Source organism: Calypte anna, chromosome 3, assembly GCF_003957555.1.
Source record: "Calypte anna isolate BGI_N300 chromosome 3, bCalAnn1_v1.p, whole genome shotgun sequence".
Classification (NCBI taxonomy): Eukaryota; Metazoa; Chordata; class Aves; order Apodiformes; family Trochilidae; genus Calypte; species Calypte anna.
In genome coordinates, this window is record NC_044246.1 from 86139927 (window position 1) to 86166858 (window position 26932).

At 39.3% G+C, this 26932-nt stretch overlaps 1 protein-coding gene across 5 annotated transcripts in view; it reads right to left on the minus strand.

Moving 5' to 3' along the window:
* Positions 1-26932, minus strand: part of RIMS1 (regulating synaptic membrane exocytosis 1) — a 306200-nt gene that overhangs the window by 252048 nt on the left and 27220 nt on the right. Inside the window, exons 3-5 of one of the 5 annotated variants that reach the window (XM_008502285.2) lie at positions 26093-26112; positions 22615-22626; positions 20415-20434 (exon numbers count right to left, since the gene is read on the minus strand). The exons of the other annotated variants lie outside the window; for them this stretch is intronic. Coding sequence (XP_008500507.2) covers positions 20415-20434; positions 22615-22626; positions 26093-26112 — 52 coding nt within the window. The remainder of the gene's footprint in view (positions 1-20414; positions 20435-22614; positions 22627-26092; positions 26113-26932) is intronic. 5 annotated transcript variants of the gene reach the window in all.

The following is a 26932-nucleotide window of genomic DNA, read 5'->3' on the forward strand; positions in this document are numbered from 1 at the left end:
ACAATGAATAACACAGGTAAAGGCTGGGGAGGGGAGGGACATAGGACCTAAAGTGATCATGTAAATGTCTTTAAATATAGGCAAACTAAAGTTATTTAATGGACTAATACATATTTTTGTTGTAAATGTGTTGATAACCAGAAAAGAGACAGCTTGTAAATCCTTCGTTTAATTGAATTGTGTTAAATGAAGCTCATGCTCATGCTTTGCTTATTTGAGCATGAAGAAAAAAAAAAGCAAGTCATAGTCCATATGGAGATGGAAGTATTTATCTGCATGTCAAAGGCTTGACTTCAGCTGAGGCACATGCAGTCATCACAAAATGTATCAAAAGATTTTCATTAATTCCTTCTCAGGTGCTATGCCCTGAAGCAAACTGCTTCCTCATCTCCAATTCCCTGTAAACACTGATGAACACAATGCATGTAAAGTGGTGTGAAATGGAGGACAGAGCCAATATTTCCTGTGTATCCTGAGAAACAGTACTAAACCAAACCCTCAGCAGCAATTTATTTTGTTGTGGTTTTGGGGTTGAGGTTTTGCTTGTTTGTTTTCTTGGGGCTTTTTAAGCCTTTTTGCAAAACAAATAAAAACACAGGGACAAAGAAAGACAATAATTGTGTCTCTTCTTAAGGAAGCTCAAATGGTATAGCAGTTCAGGAGGCCTCAAGAAGAGCACATTCATACCCAATTAGCTTGTTTTCCATCTTCAGCAGTATCAGATAATCTTACAAAAGATAATAAACTTCTACTATGAATTCTGCCTTCCTTGCTTGTATCTTTACGCCGTCATAAGCTACCACGAAACCACCATTAGAAAAGTAGAAAGTGACAGTAGCAGACACAGCCTTTGAAGTTCTCTGCCCCTGATGCAGCTTGCTGCCTTTCCTATCCCATCACACTGACATCCACATGTAAACAAAGTATGTCCTCCACCTAGATGTTTGCCATGCAGTTTTTGAGAGAGCTGCACTTTGAGTTTCTAAGCCAGGTACCCAGGGGAGATGATCAACTGCTGGGATTCTAGTAGTCAATTAAGATTTTCATTCTATGAGCTATACTACCATTTTTACTTCTGACACAACAAAATCCAACATTTTCATTGCAAGAGCAGCATTGCTCCAGTTTGTATCCCTCATGGTCACTCTCCAGCTTGAGACCAACCTGATCCTCAGGCCATCACAGAAGGGAGCAAACAAAAGGGCAGGGCATGAAACCAGCCAAAGCTGTTATCTGAAGCAGCCAGCATGGCCCCAAATTTGTTTCCATTTGTAGTTGCTCCCCTGGATATTTTGTATTTTTAGTACCATCAACATGACTGCTTAATACATGTACACTAGTGCTATTCATAGCAATAAAATCTCAGTAATTCCACTTTTTTCTTTTGATCTATTTTTGCAGGTGTTCTGATGCTGACACAACTAGGCTGCAAACATACTTCTTTTGTCTGAAAGTAATTCTGAGGCAAGCCCAAAAAAACTTATCACTGCAACATCTGAAATACCATCAGTCTTAGGAACATGACTATGTATTTTTTGTCTAAGCTATTTAAGATTCCTATGACAGATAATGAGTAAAGAGTAGTAACCATTCTTTCACATCCAGTTCAAACAACTTTTGTTTTATGATGATGGAGAAAGCCAACATGTTAGGCATTGTAACATATTCAGGAAGACAGTTATGTTCACACATCACAAAATCAGCTCTTCATTTACTTTTGATTAAATCTATGCTGCCCAGTTGGAAATAGCTAAGTGGTCCATTTAGACTTCAGTAGGGGATATTTATTGCATGAATTATTTGCAAACTGTCAAGTATCAGCACTGTGTTTACCAAGAATACATCATCTTTTCTCTATGCCTTTACTTTAATAGACTCGTAATGATTCAGCTATTTGAAGGGTAGTCTCCAAACAGGACAGCTACAGTGGTATTTTGAATACTGTTTTTTCCACTTCTCACACTCTATTCTTCACATAAAGGATGTAAATGGAAATCACTTACTAAACCCTTTGGAGAGATGCATTCAATATTAATCCAGGCAAGGGATATGTGCATGAACATGGTTACAACATCTCAGACATTGCTGATTCTGGACTAAAATACAATCTGTGAAGCACTGGGAAGGTGGAAAAAAGCAGATACAAGTGGGTTTGGGTCTTTCTTTCTTTCTTTCTTTCTTTCTTTCTTTCTTTCTTTCTTTCTTTCTTTCTTTCTTTCTTTCTTCTTTCTTTCTTTCTTTCTTCTTTCTTTCTTCTTTCTTTCTTTCTTTCTTTCTTTCTTTCTTCTTTCTTTCTTCTTTCTTTCTTCTTTCTTTCTTTCTTTCTTTCTTTCTTTCTTTCTTTCTTTCTTCTTTCTTTCTTTCTTTCTTTCTTTCTTTCTTTCTTTCTTTCCCTCCATTGAAATCCAAGTAGACCTTACTTAAAAACCCTACATATTACTTGTCAATAGTGAGTCACTTTTGAGACCTCTATATTCTCTTTAAATACATATTCCATATTTGATCACATGACTCATTCTGTACTTGCATGTATCTATCTATACTTGCACACTCCTACACACAGAGAAGATCACAGGGTATCTGAGGTTAGAAGAGATCTCTGGAGATGATCTAGTCAACTCACTGCTCACAGCTGGGTAAGATCTGACCTCAGATCAAGTTGCTGAGGACTTTATCTACCAGTCTTGAAACCTCCAAAGATGGAGACAACCCAATGTCTCTGGTTGACTGTACTTGTGGTGAAAAAGCTCTTATCATAGAATCATAGAATCATAGAATTGGCTGGGTTGGAAGGGACCTCAGAGATCATCGAGTCCAACCCTTTTACCACCGTTACGGTTGCTAGACCATGGCACTGAGTGCCACATCCAGTCTCTTTTTAAATATCTCCAGGGATGGAGAATCCACTACTTCCCTGGGCAGCCCATTCCAATGCTTGATCACTCTCTCCGTAAAGAAATTCTTTCTAATATCTAACCTAAATTTCCCCTGGCACAACTTAAGACCATGCCCTCTTGTCTTGTTGAAAGTCGTCTGGCAAAAGAGACCAACGTCCACCCGGTTACAACCTCCTTTCAGGGAGTTGTAGACAGGGATGAGGTCTCCCCTGAGCCTCCTCTTCTCCAGGCTGAACAGCCCCAGCTCTCTCAGCCTCTCCTCATAGGGTCTGTGCTCGAGTCCCTTCACCAGCCTGGTTGCCCTCCTTTGGACCTGCTCCAGGACCTCGATATCCTTCCTGAACTGGGGGGCCCAGAACTGGACACAGTACTAGAGGTGTGGCCTCACCAGGGCTGAGTACAGGGGCAGAATCACTTCCTTGGATCTGCTGGCGATGCTGTTCCGGATACAGGCCAGGATGCCATTGGCTTTCTTGGCCACCTGGGCACACTGCTGGCTCATGGCTCTTCCTTATACCCAGTCTTAATCTCGTTTCACTTCATGTCCCATATCTATCATCCTGTGACCACCGCAATGCTTGGAATAGCCCAACTCTATCTTCTGAATAAACTACTCACAGGTACTGAACAGACACTACAGGCCCACAAAAGCCCCTTTTTCTCCAGGCTGAGCAAACCCAGGTCCTTCATCCTCCCCCAGGGCAAGTGCTTCAGATCCCTGACCATGCTGATAGTCTCTGCTGAACTCACTCCAGTCCATCAGTACCCCTGTACTGTGGGGTCCAAAACCAGATGCAATGTTGTACATGATGCTTAAGAAGTACTGAGTAGATGATAATAACTTCCCTTGATTTCTTGCCTGCTGGGTGCTTTTTGTTGCTGCCCAGGTATGCTGCTGGCTTATATTTAGCTTGTTGTCTGCTAGGATGCCCAAGTCCTCTTCTGATGAACTGTCCCCAGTCAATCAGTTCCCAGCCCAGGTTGTTACATTCCTTCACAGGTGAAGGGAGTTTGCATTTGTCCTACTGTCCCTTCCACAGTATTCCAGTAAACCCATTCCTCTGATTTATTTGAGTCACTCTGGATACCACCCCTGTCCTCAAGCCTATCTACTGGTCCTCTTAGCATGGCACCATCTGCAAACTTGACCTCAGCACATTCTGTTGCCTTTTCCAGGTCATTGAATAAGACATAAATAGTAGAGACCCCTATGGCACTCCACTTGCCATCAGCACCCAGGCAGAGTACAAACTACTAACTGCTACACTCCAAGCCTAAATATCCACCAGGTTTTTACCCATCTTGTTGCTAAGCCATCCAGACAGAAAGATTCTAATTTGGACATGAGAGTACTATGTGAGACTGCATAGAAATTCCTGTTAAAGCCAAAGCCAATGACACATACTGCTTTCTCATCCACAAAGCTAACCATTTCATCATAGCAGGCAACTAGGTTGGTCAGGCATGATTTACCCTCAGTAAATCCATGCTGACTCTTTCAACCACAAGTTTGCCCAGAAACATATTCCAAAAGGACTCATTCCCTTATTTTCTCAGGGACTGAAGTAAGGCTGACTGGCTTGTAGCTCTCCAAGTTTAGATTTTGGGCTTTTCTGAAGATGGGTACAACATTTGCCTTTCTCCAGTCGATAGAGAACTCACCTGATTTCCAAAACTTTTTGAAGATGATAGGGCAGCAACCTTGCAAGGATGTCTGTTGACAAAAGTCATAGGCCTCCAGCCTTCTCCAGCACTTGTATCAAAACCATCCACAGACTCCAGATGCCCCATTTTACAGAGCCAGGAGATTTAGGCTCTCCTCTCTGCAGAATCTCTGTGAAGACCTCATTAATCCCTTTTTCATCCTCCCTGATACCATATAGTCTGCTCATATCCTCCTACAGCTCCAGAACTTGGCCACATCTCTACAACAGCATACACACCAAGGAGGCACGGACACCACTTCTGACTTCAGTGAGAGGCACTGGGCACTGCCTGCAGCCTGGACCTGGAGAGCAGAACCTCTACCAGAGCTCAGCCCAGTCAGGGCTGGGCCAGGGACAGCTGTTCCATTTGCAGTTCGGGCCCAGGCTCTGTGGTGCCTTGTAGAAAATCCGCGGAGGCTTAAGGACAACACGTAGTCACCAATATGTTTAAAGTGGAGTCGTCTATAAACAATTCATGCTCACTTTATATAGAACCCTTGTTTATATAATGATATATATAATGATATAGCAGGTGGCTATATCTTGGCCATAAATCCTGTTCTCACAGAACTTCTGCTGGCTACATCATTATCCTGTTATTCTTCTTTTCTGCTGCCAGCTCCCTTATCTTTCTCCCATAGCTCATCTTTCAATAACCTTGCAACTAGGCCTCAAGGCCCTTAGCTTACTCTAGCTAAAGCTAAATAGTCTGGATTGCTCACATGTCTGTTTTCTTCCAGACAGTTTCCCAACAGTGTCTTACCTAACACTGCCTTCAGCAGGTTTAAGTGTCCCCTTTTGTGACAACTGTGGCTTCTAAATAGCACACCCTGGCAGCTACATAGTTGTGTTGCCAGTGATAGCTAAACACATGCTTGGTCCTCTCTAATCAGAGGCTGACCTGATGGTGCCATAAAAAGTCTCCAGAGATCCTGAAACCAAACCACAAACTGCAAACTCTATTCACAAGCAGCAGCCAGAGCCAGCACCCAGGCACATGCCCTGCTGTGGTCCCCAGGGATCACCTGCTGGGCAGACAGAGGCCTGGCACACACCAGCTCTTCTGCTCCATACTCCACAGGGTCCCTTTGCTTGAGGTGCCTCCTGAGGGTCTCCATCTCCTCTGCAGGATCCCCAGCCCACCCAAACACCTCCAGCCACCCAAGATCCTCCATACTGCCACTGGCCTCCCAGTGATGGGTGCAGAGGCTGAGGCTCCCAGCTGACCCATGGGAAGCCATTGGTCATTGGTCATGCTGGGGGACAAAATAGCCTTTATGAATAGGGAAAACTCACCAGACTATCCTTCTTCCCAGGAAGGAGGAAGAGCTATAAATCATTGCTGCCCTGGGGATAACACAAATTAGGTCCTTCCACAGAGCTCTTCTATCACCACACTGCTTCCCCTACCCTCAAGGAGGGTGATTGCTTTAAAAACCGTCTCCTTCAGATGCAGTCTTTCCTTCAGCACACACAAAACAGTTTGAAAATTAACCCAGCTAACCAGAGCATTTCAGATGAATTTGCAAGTTGTTTATTATCATTCTTCTAACCTGAAAACTTGAGCACAACTGCAAAAGTAAGTACCTTTTTTAACCACTGTTACAGTCCTGGAGAACTTTGATGGGAACCTGAATAAATTTTTGGCTGTGTGCTGCATGAGGAAAAGCCCCTTCACGGCAGCTGCAGCCATGGAGGAACTGAGACCTACAGACAACAAGCAGCGGGGGCTTTTTTAAATTAACTGATAAGACTCCTCATCTGAGAGATTTTACAAACATCACAGGGTTTCTTTTTCATTTTTCAGCAATATTTTGATTAGGAAACCCAAACAGATTGCGGTATACTGAAGGGCAAGAAACAGGAGTGGCCATTCTGTCCAGTTCTCCAATGTTGATGGATACTCATTCCATTGCTTTTAGCAGATCAGAATGGGCCTCCAGGTGCAGAATAAGACCACCATGAAATGGAAGGGCAATAACTAGGGCCACACAAACTTCTGATGACACACACGCAGGTATGATGCAAGGTAAGGAAAGAAGCAGAGGAAAAGTTGCCCTCGTGGAAGTCTGCAGGCAGAACATTTAAGTCCATAATTCATGTTAACAGCATGTCAGATATGGTGGCTACAGACACACAGTAATACCAGGATACAAGTGCTACAAAATGTAATATTTGTACCGCATAACCACAGGTATAAATGTTTTATGAGCTCCAGCAGGGCCTAAAGAACATATTAGAGATTGGGTGAAAGACAAAATGATGCTTAAGAAAGAAGAAAGTGGGTCTTGAGCACTCAGGTCCTTAATCACCCAGCATGTGGAAAAAAAGCAACAAAACAATTCCTCATCATGTTCTCATAATTGATTAACTGAAATCCAGGAAGGGGAAAAAGACGAAGACTCAGCTTCTATGGGGAAAAGGGATCAAATCCCTCATTACCTGTTAATTACCAGTTCTGCATCCAGGAGCTTGGTGTATCCCTGGGAACAGGTCAGGAGACTAGCACACTAAGCCTGGTAAAAGTTCAGATTGCACAAAACCAAGAAACTGTCCCACATAATTATTTTCTGGTAAACGATGGGATAACTGGTCTGTACTACCTGGGTATCAGCAGAAACTGAAGACAGCAGAGAAAGTTTAGAAGGCCAGTAGCATCTGAGATGAACTAGCCTGCACCCAGAGCACTGTCTGCAGTAGCAGCTGCTAACCTGCATTAACTCAAACTTTTGCCCACACTACCTGAAAATTTAATCAAGAGGGAGTTAAAAGCACTATTGTTTTATAGACAAAAGGGCTGTGCATTGATTGGACCCAAATTATGCAATCTCCAAGTCCACAGTGATGAGATCCTTTGAACATCTCCTCCACATGCAGTAGGTGCTCAATAGCATTGGAAGCAAGTTCTAAGTGTGCCCAACAAAACGTGTCTGAAAATGAGTAATAAATCCTAGCTTCAGTACAACTGACAAATAGGTTTTTAGGTGTATAAAAAATACCTGTGTCTTCCTTGCTGCTGACACCAAATTCATCCATTGGGAGCAGAAGGCAGAAACAACATATAATTTATGGTTTTCAGTAAAAATCATTGTGACAAGTTGTCAAAGGTAGAACCAACTTAGTCTTTGAAAGCTATTTGACAAATAAAAAAAGACTAACAACTTTCTTTTAATAAAATCCAAATTTAGCTTTAATCATTAGAATTTTTATAAAAAGGAAATTGTCTTCCAAAGCAAAGATTGGCACTAGTTCATGTTGTCAAATTTGACAGCATGAAATCATAGAACAAATTACAAGATTCTGCAGCTGCTAAATACAGTCAAATACACTCTACAAGTTTTATTCTTATAAACTCATTAATATGAGGCCCTGCTTTTGCAAGGAAACGCCTCTTTTCCAATGGACAATTTGGACAAAAGTGTTTCTGAAAGATTCCTCACCGTTGTTATGGTGCCTTTATGTTCTTTCAACGTGTAAAAGCCCTAATCTGGACACCACGCTGTACCAGAGCCCTGTGGAGCTGCCAAGAGTCTGGAAACAGCTAGAACAGCCTACAAGTAAGTACCTACAGCTGTTCTGGGTGAGGGCCCCTACAGCTGCACTCACCTACAGCCAAGGCACAAGGTAACCCATTTGGTTTTGAACTGAAGCCATAAAGTGCAACCACAACCCGCTCCATGGCCAGTGGTGACAACCTGCCAGCACTGAACAGCTAGGGAGAGGTGGTGTTTTAAACCACTCCAGCTACATGTGTTGGATTTCATTTTTTTGTGTATAAAGGAAAAAATATAAAGCAAATTTATGTAACAAATACTGTGTGTGTGGACTCTATCAGTATTAGCCTGATGCAAGTTAAATTGTGGCTAGACACCCAAGCTAGCAAAAAATATAAACAAAACCCCAGATGTTTTTAATATTTAAATTAGGCACAATCCTTTGAATAGCTATATGCACATAGACTATATTTAGTATTAGAACCAAAAATAAGAGCTATATGATCTTAAAAGAAAAACCACCAAAACCACAACAACTTAAGTTTCTTTTCATTGTTTTTAAAGAGATCTCAAAGTCAATCTGGCAATAAAAACAAAACTACTTTCAAAGAAGCACGCTAAAAAAACTGACATTGAACTATGTAACTATTTTTTTTTTTTTGCTGATGTTTCATCTGATTTGTTGAAAACCATTCACAATTGAATGTTTCAAAAGTCTACACTGTAACTATATCCAAGGCAGCTATTGGTGCACTTGAGGGGTGTTTTGCCATATTTTCTAACAATTCATGTCAGCTGGACACAGTGAACAACCCAGTCCTGCTCCTTAGAGTGATTCTGCTCAGGACTGTCTTAGATAATTCATTTGCCTTGTACAGGACTGTAGACACAACACACTTCTTTGCTGACCTCATTACAGAAGTTTTACTTCAGCATCTACTAACTATATTAATTTCTTCCTCCAGACATCACTGTGGATAGTGTGACTACTCCTGGTCTGTCTCCCTCACTGAAAAAAACAAACCAAACCAAACCAAACTCCACAAAAAAAAAAAAAAAAAAAGCCCCAAAACCAAGCAAAACAAAAAAATCCCCAAACCAAACACCCAAAACACCATTTCTGCTTTAGATGAGTTAACACTGGAAATGACTGCAATCACTGAGGTCCTACCAATGGTCATTACCCCTTAGCTCTAGGAGGATTCTCACAGCAGACAACACTCCCTGTACCTCCCTGGCAAGGCAATGCAACTTTCTGTCCTGAAAACCAAACTTGAACAGGTCATGCTTAAACCCTGTAACTCTGTAGTCACAGAGAGTGCTCAGAGGGTGAAACAGTATTTCAGCATAGATGAGGCACAGAAAACTCATTTGTGACACCAAAACAGAAGGCACAAAATCATTGCAGAGATAAAAAAATAAAAAGGGGAAAACAAAATGTAGAAAAGCAACTATTTAAATTAAAAACTCAAGTTTACTGTTTTAAACAGAATTCATATCTGGCAAATGGAAGAAATCTTATCTGAATCACTTAAAATCAAGAAGGTTTCTTGGTCTCTGCCAGGTAAGAAGCCAAGAATGAACACTGAGTTCCAAAGGGACATTTTATGGTAATATTTTTTAATCACTAATAGAAAACTATCATCTTCTTCAGAAAGCACCCATGTATCATTATCAGTACGTGTTACTTATTTTTATCTGGATCAAGATACCTGTTAATTTTATAAAATCACCTTTTCCTAAGAAACATGAGCATGTCTATTTTCTGTTTGTGATCAAGCTTGCTTCCTGACCTCTGCATATTGACATCATGGATTATTTATTACTACACACTATCTCCTAGAGGCACAATTAAAGTTATGCTGGGTATACACTATCCATAAACTTTTTACTTGTATTTGGTCAAATTGCTGCATGCAGTTTTATAATATTCTTAATGCTATCTTATATTAAGACTTACTAAAATTGAATGGCAGCTCTGCAGTACGTTTCAAGCTCCAAAGTATTCCAGTTACTGAAGAAAACATCAGTGCTTACATAGTGCTTCCTCATTTGGCTTCACAAAGAGGGACAAAAGGACATGGCCATGTCTTGTCCACACTACACATTCTAGGAATTAGATCTATAAAGAAAAAACTAGGTTCAAAGTTACCGGGTAAGATGTGTGTCTTCTCAATTCCCAAATACATTTATGGAAGGCACAGGTTACCTTGAGCATCTATTGATGGTTCATGTTTTCTCTCCATTGTAACATCACATCCAACTCCAGGCAGCCTTTGCCAGCTCTTTATCCACAGTCCTGACAACAAATGTGAATGTTCCCCTAAGGGTTATTTTTATATTTTCTCTAAGTGTTCATTAGCACAGGTTTTGGAGCAAGACCTCCTACTGTGCTATAGCTCTCTGCTACACAGGACAAGTACCCAGGAACTACTTCCAGCTTCTTGACCCTGAGAAACAGGACTTTGCTTTGACACAAAACTGCTAGTGAGAAGCTCCATGTTGCCCCACTGATACAAGAAGTGAGATTCATCTTGCCTATCTTCACACACACCTACAAAAACAAATGCTATCACTACCTGAGCTACTCACTATAGGCTCCTTTTGTAGTCACTGTAGAGAAACAGGGACCTCAGGGTGAGAGCAGTAGTGGCCTACAAGTACCCATTCCTCTCCAATGATTACTAAGCAGAATTTAGGACTCTGCTAATATGAAGATTTCAGGTAAGGACCTACTCTTGTATTTATTAGACTGAATCCCGTTGAGAGTTTATAAGTAAACACATACTAGCATTGGTTGGGAATTGTATCTGGCATAGATAACATACATGGAGTATTTGTGTCCAGATTTGCTCCTTCCATGGTGTTTAAAGAGGCAGAGGAATGCTGTATACACACAGGAAAACCTGATCTAATATTCCGTATCTCCCCATGGTCAGCTACTCCTCTCAGCACATAAGTTTTAATTAAGACAACCAGCATTGCACCAGCCTGGAAAAGACACCCTCCCTTTGGCATTTTACATCCATAATCAGGGTTCAAATGTGTCACTCGGGTTTTCAGCCCACAATCAGGATTGAAGTATTCTCTTAACCTGTCCACGAATCCCTTATCTGGATTAAATAATCTCTAAAATGCAAAGTTTTAGACCTTCCGCTCAAAAGCAGAAGAAGATTTCAGATCAAAAAATGTCTCCCAGGATGACCATGAGTAATTCTCCTAGGGATGCAGATAGGAGAAAGACTGAGAAAAATACAACCATTCATTTACATGGATATTCACTGGTATTGTAGGTGCTCAATTGTTTCCCCCTTTCCTACTGCCTAAAGTGAACCAAATCTGCATTATTCCATATAGTCAACTTCTGCCTTGGGGCAGAGAAGACACATATATCTGACATCCCCCTAGCCACCAGGCTCACAGAGTTCCCACCCTGGGTGCAGGCAAGAAGAAAGGTGTTTGTTAACAGGATACCCCAGAACAGCAGCCAGGAACTGAAACGCCCCTGGTTTGAAACACAGAGATAGTGAAAAAAGAACTCTGGTACCCCAGATGAAGGCAGCACCTTTGCCACCTTATGTCAGGAACTATGGAAGATATGGGCCCATAACCCAGTCAGGGAACATACAAATGTGTAAGAGACAGGAGAAGTATGACTGTGTTTTCATCTCTGCTTAAATGGTCCCAACCTTCTCAACACACACATCTTCTTTGACCTCCACCAGTCCTCCTGTTCCTGTGAGGCAGAGGCACAAATTGCCTTTAGCTTACACAAAGTATTTTTAAAATCAGTACTGTCTTCTGATTTTTTTAGGCCAAGCCAAGCTGCCCATGAGTCAGTTGATACTCCATATGCTGCTGAAAACTGGTGAGGAAGAAGGGCAAATGCAGAGATCAGGCAGGAGGAGCTGGTATTTTAGTGCCATAGCACGAGGCTGAAGATGGAAGACATTCTCAGTCAGCTCTTTCCTAGAGGAAAGTTTCTCCTTTTAAAGATTTTTATACATAAATCATTAGAGAACACATCACACAGCAAAAAGTAAACGCCGGACACTGGGAGACTATACCATGTTTTCCATGCACAAAATACACAACTCCATTCAGTGAAAATGTTAAATACATAGCATGCTGGAGTCCACCTCCATTTTATTCTTCATGTTCACATGGAATGAAGGAGATGCAGGGATTCTTAATCCTGTGACCTGAAGTCACTGAAGTTGTCTGTAGCTGGTTAGAGCTGACAAGAGTTGTTTTGTTGGTTGGTTTTTGTTTTTTTTTTCAGTTGGCTACAATAGAAATCTCAGGGGAACAGCTGCCATCATTTGAGTTCAGGCCAAGATAGCAACATTTTAGAAAAACAACTGATCTTGTGAATTTCCCACCACTTGGAATTTAAATGTAGAGATGCCAGCATCAGACATTTTGTAAGTATAGAAGTTCCAATACAAGAAGGAAACTGAATCTACTGAATCTACTCATCACCTGTGTCATCCTTTCAGCCACTCCTCATCTCCACAGTTTTGAAAGGTCCAGGATCTCCAGAAAGCTCCATGGTTGGAAACGGTGGACAACAACCACCACTGCTGTGGTTGTCAGCAGCTTTTCTGGAAATCATGCAGCTTTCTGGATACCACAAGGATACTTGCACTTCAAAAGGAAAAACTCACTTGGAAGGAATGAGTTCTCACAGATCAGCTGAAAGACTTGGAATCTCACAAGATTTTTACACTACCAATGTCTTCTGCTTCAAGTACACATCTTCAGGTCTGCCTTTTTTTAATACAAGTATATAGAAATACACTTAAAATGAACTTCAGTAAAAAAAAAAAAAATAATAATTACTATCCTACAAACGCAGCTTTCCAAGGCTGATGATGAAATACACACAGCAATTGTTAATCCTCTCACCTAATGCATGACTGCGTGGATGCTGTAGTACTGTGGGGGGCTTAAAAAAGTGAATATAATACCAACTTACAGCTGCAGAAGTAGATGAACTCTGCCACTGCTTGAGCAGTAGATTTATTATTTGTGTGGACTCATAACAAAAATCCTCTTAAAATTACCTTGTTCCTATAAACTACGGAAGGATCATAAGGCAAGTTTTAAGAGCTATCACTTGGCAGTGCTAAAAAAAAACAAACCCAAAACTCAGCATACTGCCTTAAATATCAAAATATCAAAATTCTCTTTTAAAACCTTTTGTACATGAACATTTTTTCACACTGAAAGATCTGCAAGTATTTTTTACTTCCAACAAGGCTTTCAAAATACTAATTATCTTGAATTTGAGTTATATGGATGATTAGGATGCATGATATACTTCTGCTCCCTCACTGAATGACTGTGAATCTCTAAGACAGGATTTCAGCATAATTCCAAGAAATTAGCATTAAATGTATGTATCAAATATTTGTAGTTATTTCTTTATATATGCTGTCTGCCTAAAGAATCCTGTAGATAAAGGTGCATGGAAAGCAAAAATAAAGCAATTATAAATAAGGTGAAAATTTCATTTGGTTTTAAATTACAATGAAAACATCTTGAAGATGTTTCTCTAGTTTTCAAGGCACTCAACAGATGTTCAGTGAAGAAACACATTTGAAATAGGAAAGAATCTAACACTTTTTCATTATTCCAAGTGGAAAACCACAAAAGGATTATGAACTATGAATTCATTCCTTCTCCTGTAAATGCTGTCCTACATTCTGCACCTAAAGATGCTAACACTGACTTGAAAGGAATACTCACCTGCAAACTTAAAAGCAGACTTAAGTTTCTGCATACAGAATACAGGCAGAATTCTCTGGGCAATGCTGAACTCACATCAAAAATGAAGTGATTTAAATGATGACTTCAAGTTTTTTATTGCTTATAACTTTGTGCGCTTGCACAAATGTCAAAAGACCAATTTATTACCACAACAGGTCAAGAAATTAAGTTTTACATCCCATGGACGAGATGGCAATAGTGGAGTAAAACTAAATTTTACATTTTATTATACCATAAAAACTGACTTCAGAACTGTCCAGCTGTGTCTGAAACCTAATAATTTCAGACACAGTGGTAGGTAAAACCTTATTTCCTTTCATTAGACTTAAGTCATTAATATTTTGCTGATAACCACAGTACATCAAACCTAAACACATTAATCTTATCAGTCTCCTGACATGCTTTTAAATTTTTCAATTGCTTTCTTTAAAAAAATGGCTAATGTAAATTGCACTGTAATGGACTATGCATATTTTTATTTTAATTGCTCAGGTGCCTGAATTCAAAATAACAAGAGGGTACCTACATTTCAAGTCTTTATATAAGAAAGTATTTTTAAAATCAGTAACAATTAACGAGATTAATTAGGCATGAACAATCACACTGAAATATTTTCTTAAAGGGGATTATTCCTTATTAAAAACAGTATTTCATGCTATGATTGGCTTGGAACAGCTTTTTTGGATTTGTTCTCCAGAGGTCACCTAACACCCTGTCAGGTAATTTTACACACAGTTCTGCAGTTACTTGGGTGAGTAACAGTCTCTGTTTCAGACAAAGTGTTCTCAAGTAAGAGCTGAAACTTGAGATTGAGTATAAAAGTTGAGGATCTGTATTCAATCTGAGGGATCAAGGTTCCCCTAAAACCAGCTGGAGCTTTTGGTTGACTTGTCAAGCACAGACCACATAACCACATGTGCTTGAGGTGTAAATATTCTTGCATTAAATTTAAAATAATAGCAAGCATGAAGAAAAAGTGGAGAATAATCTATAGAAAACTGAATCAACTTGATCATCCTAAACTGATTAGAAATATGTAACTTACATGGTTTAATTCAGTGTCCTGTATCACAACTTATCAATGCTAATATATATCAATACTAATACTAATAAAATCAATACTGCATTGGTAACAAGTAACATTCACAGTTTCTTCATTTAACTTCATTAATTTCTTCATTTAATGTTCTATAGAAACAGATTCAGCAAATAAATTCAGAATAGTGCTTTAAAAATATTAAAAATAAATATAAATTCAATATTTTTCATTGTCAGACAAACTAAACATGTATTCCCCTTTCTGTCCTGAGGTTACTGCCACACTACTTTCCTCAGTGGGCTTAAACTCAAAGCGATTAGCCTGTCATCTTACAAAGTCTCTAAAGAATCATGATTTCATAAGTTTAATTAAATATCCAGCCAGGAGAAGATATGTTAATCCAATTAGGTATTTTTATTGTTGCTAACAAAGCAAGTTTACTATTTCAGGTTTTATGGTTTTGCATGTACTTGGACTGAAATTAAGTGGGGGTAAAGCAAGGAGGTTCACTAAAGAACTGAGTCACTGCAAGGTATACATTTTAATACCCATTTGCATTACTTATTTGTAAATATGCTCATGGCTACAGGGTTTTCTATCTGCTCTTTAAAAAGAAGCAGAAACAAGGGGTGAGATTTCATTGAAGTCATTGGCAGTCATGATGCCTCATGTGCAGCACCATCCCTCCCATAGGCCACAGAAATGAACAGGGAATCAAAATTAATGGGGAAGCAGCTAGAGTTCAATGGAAGTGAGCTGATTCTTTCTTTAATATTCACTCCTGTAAGTCAATTCACAGCTCAAAAACTGAGAGCAGCCAGGGCCCACATGCAGGACCAGCTGAGATGTCAGCAGACATGGAGCCAACTCTGGCTTGCAGGACTTACACAACTTAGTGAATGGGGAATGCTTTTGAAAATACAGAGAAGCAGACTGACTTCTCCCTCATTTGATTATGAAAAAAAACCTAATTTTTAATGCAGAGGTGTATGAAATAGGAGCTTCCCAGCCACTTAAAAAGAACACTCAAGCTATACTTCAGATTCAGTAAGTGCATATTAATTAGCATGTAAAATAACAGCAGATTAGTGAGTTCAGTATTAGCAAATATTTTCATGTTTTTGTTATTTGAATCACAGGTCATAAAGAGTATCTAACAGTATTTCTCATCAGTGAAGAAATGTGGAAAGACGTAACATGTCCTTTCAATGGAATTAAGGATTCAGGATGACCCAATTATAGTCTTTAAAAAAAGAACAAGTTTTCAAAACCTGTTCAAAGTTGAAAAAAAAAAATTCAAAGTTCTCCAAGTGCCAGCCTTGAAAATCCTCCTAAGGTCTTTCATCTAACAACTGTCATATTTCACTAGCAATTTTTAAAATTTCAATAGAAATTTTTAGAATTTTTAAACTCAAGGCCACCATACTTAATAGGAATGTTTTCTTCTTTTTCAGTATTAATTAACTGAGAACAAAAATAAATAACATCATATTTAAAATAGCCAATGATAAACAACGAAACCAGGTAACATGCAGTACTAACACATTGGTGAATGGCATTTACAGTAAATGATGGTTACACTTAAAAAGATGAGCAAAAGATGATTCATCCTCACTCATGTCCTGTTATAACTTTAAATTCTAAACCAATGTTTTTCAACTCACTGATTAATGACATACTAGTATGGCACAGGAGTTTCAAACACTTAGCTGATAAAGACATGCACAGCTAGGTTAAGACATTACAAAACTTTTTAACACTAAATGTCTTCTAATTTTAAGTGAACACACATTTTGTCCTTACACCTAACTCCCACTTACCAGATTTTCTATTCTGAGAGGGGTGCTATTGGCTACACAGAAATCAGAAAAAAATAAGCATCTAAAGAACAGTCACAAAGACTGGCATATCCTGAAGTACAGGTTTGCAAAATGACTATGGGAACTTTTTGGCTAGTGAGCCTGTATGACAGCAGGACAAACCTCCTTGCTGACTCTGTGCTTTCAAAAGCATTCAGATTTTGCATGACCCTCATTCACCATGTAGAGAACATGTGTGTCTTAGAGAATATGGAAATAAACTTCTTCAGCACAGTTTATTTGTGCTGACAGACCTTTTGCTCTCATTCCTGGGTTCTTTCTTTCGACCATACTCTCAGATGAAGAACATGAAGCTTCTGAACATTGAACATCAGCTCCCTCATGCATAGAGTTCAGAGACCACTTGAAGGGAGAAAGGCCACAACTCCACATATGCTCTCCTAAGATACTTGATATCAAACACATAGGCCTATCTGCTTCTTTAGAAGGAGCTACTAAAGGAAGTGAAGCCTCAAAACAGAAGCCAAACCAAAAAATGTGTCAAATCTTGTTGATCTTACCATTTTTGCCAGAGCCATGGATGCCCTGGATATTGTAGCTGTTGTACAGTCACAAAAGCACAGTCCCTGAAAGCTGATTATCCAAGTACAGGGCATGCCATGACACACAGACACTGACAGATGGCAGAGCAGAAGGGAAGAATGAGTCAATATTGGTTCGTGTGTCAAAAGAGCTGGCACATGAAGTCTGAGGTCTAACTGCAGGTCCAGTGGGGGACAGTCACATCCATGAGGAAGCACAAAACTCATAACTGTTTTTAGAGAGTGATTAAAGCACTCATTAGCCTGGGCAGGCAATGTTTTATTCTGATCTACACAGAACATACAGCCTTAGCCAGGTAGCATGCTTTTGGAAGAAACAAAGATGAAAGCAAATTTAAGAAAATGAAGAAAAAGAATAAGAAAATACAGGTCACATCAGATCAGTGGCAAGAGCTTCCTTTGATAAATGATTTTAATTTTTTTAAAGTGAGACATCTTTGATATAAATTTCAATGAAACATTTGATAGAGTCACATGAGAAATCATTGGTTAAACTAGAGAAGGTTTGGCTTAGTGGAATAATTGGAATGTTGGCAGCAACCAAGCTGAAGAAAAGATAGAAAAATGCATATCTGAAAGGGGTACTGCCAGAGTAAAGGAAGATGACTAATCAAGTTTCACAGAACTGGCATTAGGATTGCCTGTATTTCTTATTTATCTCCATAGTCTTTGCAAAAGAAGTGCAATAGTGATGGAGTCTTCTTGCAATACAAATTCAGGAGGTTGAGTCAATTAAGAGAAAGTTTGAACCGTATACAAGTCAAATGATCTTGAGTAACACAGTAAGATTACACTCAGTAGTACAAAATGTAATGTCAGGCAGCTACAGATTAATAACATCTATTACAAGCTACGAGTTCATTACCTGGAAATGAGTGAGGAAAGAGAGAGAGAGAACAGCAAGCCCAGCTCTGCTCATTCATCACAGCATGGCTGTGAACACAGTCCCAGAATATGGTCAATATAGTGTATTTTTGATTAGCACGGGAGAACTCTACCATTGTAAATCCTCTCTCAAAACCTCATCTATTCTGAGAAAAGCTGTGGACAGCCTGGTGTAAGCCTCATGATATATCCAGCTTAAAATATTCATTTTTTGTTATAATGTTATAGAAAAAGGCAGTCAAGGATAGGCCAGAAAACTGTATTTCACCTTTTGTTCAAGCATTTTGGCAATGCTGGGTATACTGATATGTTAAATAATTCACATGTAATTATATACATATTACAGTTCCACCTAAAGACCTTTGAATGCATTAATTGCATTAATGCATTAATTGCATTCCTACTGCATTAATGCAATAGGAATTACATGAAGATGGGACATTCATGACATTTGGAGGGAACAGTGGCCTATGATGTTTTGCTGTAATAGTATAAGAAGGCTCCCCTCACTTTGTTAGGTCTACATGCCCAGTAACAATTAGTAATTAACAGCAATTAGTTTTGGCCAGTCCTTAAGAATTCAATTACAGATGAATTATTAAAAATGCAATGAATTGGAAAAATATAATGGGTAAATGTGTAAGGATAGAATACAAACTTGGAATGAAGAGAAACAGAAGGCAACACTGGAATGACTAGAAAAAGAGGAATTAACTTCCCTATCTCCCAGTGAGCATCCTCAACAGCAGCAACTATTTCAGCCTAGCTCAGGTGATGAATCTGTATGTAGACTGCACATCTTGGTAGCCATCCACTGAAAATTCTTCAATTTTAAGAATAAATTATGGCTCTGGATAACTTCCTTCCGCCTCTATTTTTAGGAAAAGAAGAAAGAGGAAAAACACCTTGAATATTTTGCTGAAGAAAAAAGCCATTGGGGTGACCTGGAGAAGGAGCCCCAGTCTGAGCGAAGAAGACCGAAGGAGCTCATTGCACCATTCTAACAACTTTGCATGAATATAATACTGTCTTTAACTATATCAGGGTAAAAAAACAAACAGGGAGGAAAAGAGCTGAATAATAAGCAATATGTATACATTGGTTTGGAAAGAAATTCATCCTGGGATATATAATACGTATCATTAGGCTAGATCTGAGGATTGATCTCTCCTGGCTGGCATCTGAGGTCTCTTTTGCAGGGATCTGAATAGATCTGTGTGCGTACTGAAAGCACCACGTCTCCTAACACATCTGAAAATACCAAGTCCTCCTCTGCAGCTCAGTACCAGAAAATGTAATTTTTAAGCAGTTTCTAAAAGCATCCTATGTATATAAAAAATAAAAGTTACAGAGCTGTTGAATGACCAGCCTCTTATATTTTACTTGTCTTTAAGTACATAAGGATATGTAAGTACACTGGGTACATCATTAAACTCACAGAGTATTTAGATTGAGCTTTTAAGGTCAAATAATAAACACCTCACAGAAGACCTCAATCAAGCTATAGCACTCAAGAGGATGAGGACAGAGCAAGCCTGGGAAACACCAACAGAATTACATGGTTACCCAATTTAGATATAAATATTATTATTCTGATTTATATATGTGATCTTTTCACTGCTGATCCCCTGAAGTGCAAACACACATAAAATAAGAATGTATTTTTAGCAGTTATCTGAATTATTTCATATCATCACATTATCTGAACTACAAGAGAAACTGTTACTAAGAGCCATTTTATGACAAAACCAGTATTCTGAAGTAGTTATAATCCAAATTATGACCCACTAGTAGAGAAAAGTAGGAGTTTTATCCAGAAAACATCATTTGACAAATATCTTTTGAAACAAAAATGAAATTTGTTTGTTTATGTCTGTGTGGATAAACATATATATATATTTCCTTCAAATAAATATTTGAAAGACCACCAAGTAATCCAATTGCTACACAGGGGGAGCTGATCTAGGAAGACACTATCAGGACAGCATATACAAATGGCCTACTTCAAACTAGCAGAGAGAGAAGTGGGCAGCATCTACACTGATGACGATGCTGTTTAGCACCCCAGTTCTCACCTGAGAGAAGCATGTCAGCTTTCCAGGGTCTGTAGGAACTCCGGCCTCTAGGCAGATGTCAACACATTGGTTTGAGACATTTGACTCTGAGAGCCAGCACATGGCACTCCAGTACAGATTCCACATGTGACTGCTGTTCTGCACCTGCCTGCCTTTGGCTGAAAGGTAAAGTAAAAAGTCAAAGAGAACTTGCTGCTCACTGGTGACATTCTGCTGAAATCACTTTGGGCACAAGGCACCGAGCAGTTCTGACCAAACACCACCAGCTGGGAGAAATGGCAGCTCTCTGCTGACTCCACTTTTTCATTAATTCAACCTACAGCATGGTGTTGAACTCGTCTAGACAGATCAAAAGCCAGTGGAGGCATCACTTTACCTGAACTCTGTTGCTTGATTCAGAAGGGTACACTGGGTCATCGGGTACCTCAAAACTATATCTCATAAATGCTTTATGACATATCCACTGCTCTTTTCTGAGGATTTCTACCTTCCTTTTTGCCAGGGAGAGGGTGGGAATTTTCATTTTTTCTGGAGAGTGCTGAATTCAGTAGTTTTCCACCACAGTGTGTTGCTGTCAGGCTGTAGTCAGCCAGAATCTTCATTCCTACTGATGAATTTTACACATCTGATTTCAAAACTGCCCAGTTTCAAATGGACCAAGAGCGCAATATGCCTTCTAAACCTAGTGTGAACTGGCAGGGAAAGATTTTCAGGGGATTAGAATTTGTGATTTGTGAACCTGACAGAAAATATTCTAGATGCATTGCTTCTGATACACCATGGCTTCATTCATGCATAAATATCATCTGTGATTCACACAACTATCCAAAATACATCTCCATGGTCTGGCTCTTGAGTAGCTTCTAGTTCACAACTCTGCTCTCCAGAGCAAAATGAGCTGTGACCCTCATATCATGCCACCCCTTTCAGGATATCTACACCCAGGAAACTGGTGAGCTGCAATTTACTTGCTGGATCCTGCTCCTCAGGCCAGATGGAGGGGGATGTATTATGTGATTTACACTTGGAGTGGAAAGACCAACTCTTGTAGCATGAAGAGCTCACAGCTCCCTACTCTATTTGGAAAAGATTTGCAAATCTAGGACCAGAGGACTTGCAGTTTCCAAAGGTGACTGAACAAACAGTGGCATCATTTAAGCTATCTCTTAGCTACTAAACTGACATACTGCCCAAGTTTTGAAAGACTTACATATTAGGTGTCTTTAATAATGTATTGGAGCATATTGAGAAATGCACACACAGGGGAAGCAACACACAAGCATGTTAGTTCAGCTTACACATTTCTTGACAGCCAAGTTCCCACACACAGAAATTTGAAGTTGTCTTTACTTTCTCATGGAATTTCTATGTTGAAAAACTCAGGGAGGGGTTTCTAGGAACTCAACACTTGTGCAGTATAAGTGTGTACGTACCACAACCAGAAAGCACCATGTTCACCTCATCAGTTTTGCACTGTTCATCAGTGCTGAATGCAGCCATCACATCTAGTTTTTGGGAAGCAGAATGTTGTCGTTGCATTGCAGTTCTTACCCCAAGCTCCTTTACTACCCAAATGGGCACTTTCAGGCTGTGAGTCATTTTGTCTTAGCATAAAGGTAAAAAAAAAAAAAAAAGGTTCAAGAGTGTGATTCATCTGTCCTGCTTCTCTCTCCATTCCCCACATGGGGAAGCTTGGGTGACTAACTCAGATGTAGACGTCTACATTTTACCATATGAATCCCACTCACAGTCTGTAATTTCCCAAGGATATCATGCAAGAGCATGAGATTTCAAAAAACTGAAGATAATTTTTCCTATGCTACCCCCACCTGTGCCAAGTTAACCATATATGTTGCTCTTATATTGAATCTGGTCACCAGAGAGATCTGACAACATACCTTGAATTTTAAGACTATCAAAAACATTTTCCAAGTATGACTTCTTTTGGATAGTCAAGTTGAAAGTTATTACAAAGCCAATAAAAAGCTCACAATGAAATCACATTTTCAGGGAAGCAAGGAGTTAGATGAAATGATAATTCAATTGACTAGATGAAAATTGATTGAAGGGAGAGAAATCAGCATGTCACAAGGTCTGGGCATCTCAGAGGACAACCTAGATTCAGGCAATCTGAAAGGAAAAAGTAGGTTGATTTGTATTCTCACAAACTATCACAGCTAATCAGATTTCCCTAAACTGATTAATAAAACCTAAGAAGCAGGGGTCCCTGTAACTGCTCTGAATATTAATTTGAAAGCTGTAGTATCCAAATTACTCTCAGGACTGACAGTTTTAGCTGAATTTTCAGTGGTTCTGGAAAGCACTGGGTGGGGTTTCTAGCCCTCCCTGGAGGCAGCAGCAAAGGGGGAAGAAAAAGAGGAGCCAGTCTTCCCTTCACCCATACAGGGGAGGAAGAAACAGCACTGGGTTATGTGTGAGAACAAGGAGCACAAAACAGTTCAGTGGAAGTTGGGAATCACCAGATTTTTTATTTACAGTGGGGAGAAGTAATTTTTTAATCCTGCTACCAGAAAGCGGTCACTCTAGCAGCAGAGCCAGGACCCACTCAAGCAGCTTCAGATACAAAAATATTAAATTTCACTCCTTGTTATTTGCCTCTTTCATCTTCGAAGCTTTTGCCTTGTAATTTCCACTTTTCTGAACAAAAGAACCACTGGGTTTTCTTAAATCTTTACTGCTGTTGCTCTGTCTAGTGTACAAGTCAACTCAGCTGATGGACACTGAACATACTACTTTCACAGAGGCAAAAAAACCCAAATAAAACTATTTCACACAGAAATCTCTGAAGTACTGAAAGGACAAATCTCAGGATATCAAGCAATAGGATGGCTACCTCAATAACCTGGAACTTTGTTTGAAGAAAGGTGTCTGATGAACAGAGAGATTTGTATTACTATTTTCAGTGCTCCCCTGAGAAGAGGCAGTCAATGAAATTACCATTTATAACCTTGGGAAAATTGCTGTCACAAAGAGTTACTAATATTACTACACTTTATTAGATGTTAGCATATTTCCTACAAATACATTTACAGAAGAACTGGACCACCACTACAGTCCACTTACAAATCCTGTCTGGAATTTCCAGAAGATAATACACCCCTGCTTTTATTTCAAGACACTGATTTGAGCTGTTTACATATCTTTTCAGTTTTGTCAGTAATCTTACAAGAATTTCCAGACACATTTCTATGTTAACACACTTGTCTTCTAAAAGTGAAGCACGAAGAAATTTCTATCTTTGGAGGATTTTCTTCCTTCACAACCAAAAGCAAAGTACTCTTTCTGTTAAAATACTTTACATTTTCATCCAGCATACACACATCTAATGCATTTAGGTCCCAAACCTGTAATGAGCACAGATGCAGGGGTCTACCCACACACAGCAGGAAAAGGGCCATAATTCTGACTCATCTGGTAATTTATGCTTCTATACTGGTGTTACAATAATGTTAATATTGCATGAAAATATTTCTATAACACTTACAATATTTGATAAAAATAATATCCAGAGATTGTCAAATTGCCACCATGATTCTTACATGACCAGAATATCTCATCCTCCAGTAGGCTGCACTGGAGAGGACACATCAGGACCTGGTACACATGTTTTGGAATTTCCACTGTTCATGGTGACCTGTGCCACCAACAGAGCTTGGAGAGGGAGAGAGAGAATATGCTAGCAAGTAAAAATATCCAATTCAGTTGCTATGAAAACCTCCACATTCTGTGATGTAAGATGTCTTCTCTGCTGACAACCATACGCTTACCAGCAGATCTCTGTTAAGGGCCAATACTGCTGTCTCATTAAAGTGTACATACACCTCATGTTCCTATCTCTCTTTAAGATATATTCAAAATAACAGCTAAGACTCTCAGAAAGAGTATAACAAGTAAAAAAATTGTACAGGACAGGTAACAGGTATAAGAAACTTAGGAGAGTTTTACATTTATACATTTACATTTACATATTTACACACACACCAGCTCAGCTAGGATGGATTTATCATTTGTGACCCAAGTTCAAACTTTTGGGTGGTATTCCTAAAAATCTTTACTCAGTTAATTCCGTTTAAAAATTATTTCATCACTGATGAAATATAAAAGACAGATTTGAAATTTGGACTTGGATGCATGCAGCAGATTTTATGCAAGTTTTGCCAGTTTGACTTCCTTTTGTTCAGAAAAAGTCATTCTGTCCTTCCATGCCATTTCAAGTACCTCTATTGTTTTGTCATTAAGTATACCAAGGGTTATATTACAGAATTGTAGCTCCTAAACTCTCAGTAAGCAGTGATGCCTTCTGTGAGGATGCATTTTGTTTCCTTTCATGCCAAGAGGACATGAAAAGATTCTTAGATTATGAAACAAAATACAGAATGGTTTGAAATGAAACTATTTCTCTAAATGACTGAGAGACTAACACACTCTAATGACTATATCAGAAGTTTAAACAGGTAAGTATGAAAGACATGATTGTGTGTTTGTGTGTGTATGCATGTGGCAGACTGGGAAGATATGTACATAAGTATGCTACTGGATAAAACAAGCTTATGTTTGGGAACAAAATAACTTATACAGATGCAATTTCTAAGTTATTGAGATCTCTTTCTCAGAAAGATTAGGTCAATCAAGTCTTTTAGATCTTTTCAAGGTTTGCTATTATAGGCTTACATCCCTCAAGCCCTAACCAAACCAAAACAAACATCTGGGTTTGGTTTTTATTTCTTACTAAATGATTAAAAAACCTGCTCCGATTTATTCCTTCCTGCATGACTTAAAGCTAAACCAAAACTCTACACTGTTCCCAACCTCCACCTGAGTTGTTGCCTTTGGATGTGTGAACACAAGAACTGCAATTATACTTCGAGGGTCCGGATTCTTGGGGAGCTGTGGTGCAAGAAAGGATGGGAAGGTGCCTGCAGGCTCATCTTTCTTAAGCTAGAGGATGAGAAGTGCCATCTGGAGTTGATTAGTTCTTCAATCACTCAAAGTCATTAATGCATTAAATTAAGATTGCTTGAAGGCACATGGACCAATTTACCTTACACAAAATAAAGGAATTAACAACATTGCATGTGAAGAAACCATTATCTAATCCCTGGTTGCAATACTTCACACTTCCTTAGCATCTTTCATCCAAGGATCTCAAAGCATTCGTATGCCAAAATCTTCTCAAGACTGAGTCCCCACTCTGTCTGCTCAGAGGTTCCTACTTGCACACGTCTCCTTCTCACTGAAGGCAGCTGTGAGGCCTTTGGAGGTTCAGTCCAAGCTACATTCATGACCAAAATCTGAACAGAGCAGACCTGCAGGCACAGATCCATGAACTGGAAGGCACACCTGGAACACAATGGAGCCAAGGTGTCCAAGCAGAGCATTACCATCACATCTCCAGGTATGCTTGCATTGGTCTTAAAGTACTTGAGAGGAAAAGTACTTGAGCACACTCAATGCAGATGTCTGTATTCCAGATGGCACTATTAAAGGGCAGATATACCTACCCCTTATGCTTCCCTCATCCGCAAGCACACATCTTTGGATTACTCCATCCCTTCTCATTTCCTGCAAATAAGTTTGTCCTTCTTCTTCCACCATACACTGTATGAAAATATAGTGGGAAATTAGGAAAATAAATAAGAAACACATTCACTGGGCTAGCATGCCCACCAGGGAACCAAACCAGCAGTCTCCACCCTCTGTGACGCATTATTAGGTTTCAGAAATGTAAAAGCCATGGCCATGTGAAGAGAAGAACCTCTCCAAGGAACGAAGGCAAGGAACTGCAGGCAGAGGACTTAGCTCTGCACAATTAAACCCACTGGTGTTTCATTTCCAACAGTTTTCTTGGTAAGAGGTAACATACTCAGGACACAGCACTGCAGAAGATTCTGCAGCTGAGGTAGCAGCTGAGGACAAATCTCAGTAGTTCTGCCTGTCCATGCCATGTCTAGAGGGCTGATTATAATGTCTGAAGGAGCCCAGAAACGCACAGGTAAAACGTTGACAAAGTTTCATTAATTCCCTTCTCTTTTATAAGCAAATTCTCTTCTGCATATCACAGAATCTCATCCAGTGACCTAATTTTACACATTTCTGAGCTGGTTCATAACAAATACACTAGTGTATGCACATAAAAACTTATTTACATATATGCATATTATACAAAATGCATTTAGACATACCCCAGGAAGACTGCATAAATTAATAGTAAAGAGTGGTCAAGACCCTAATCTATGAAGTGATATACCTTGCTTCACAAACCTATTTAGTATTCAAATTTGCATGCCTCATGAAAGTCTCAGCCACCAGGAGACAGAATATTTTGATATATTCTCTCCCACAGCTGATGCAGCTGGTATAAAAATACTGAACTACTTACTAACTTAGTGTATTTGAAATTACCAAATTGCATTCACAGCTCACTAGTTAAGACTTAGCAATCTGACTGGATATGAAACACTTCCTAATCCAATGAATATTATGAATACAGAGAATGATTTGGGGGTTTTGTTCCTTGGCTTCGGTGGCGGGGTTTTCCTCCAGAAAGGACAATGAGGGAGAATTTTCTGATTAAGTGCTATTTAATAATATAACATTTTCTCACTATATAACCCTTTTTTT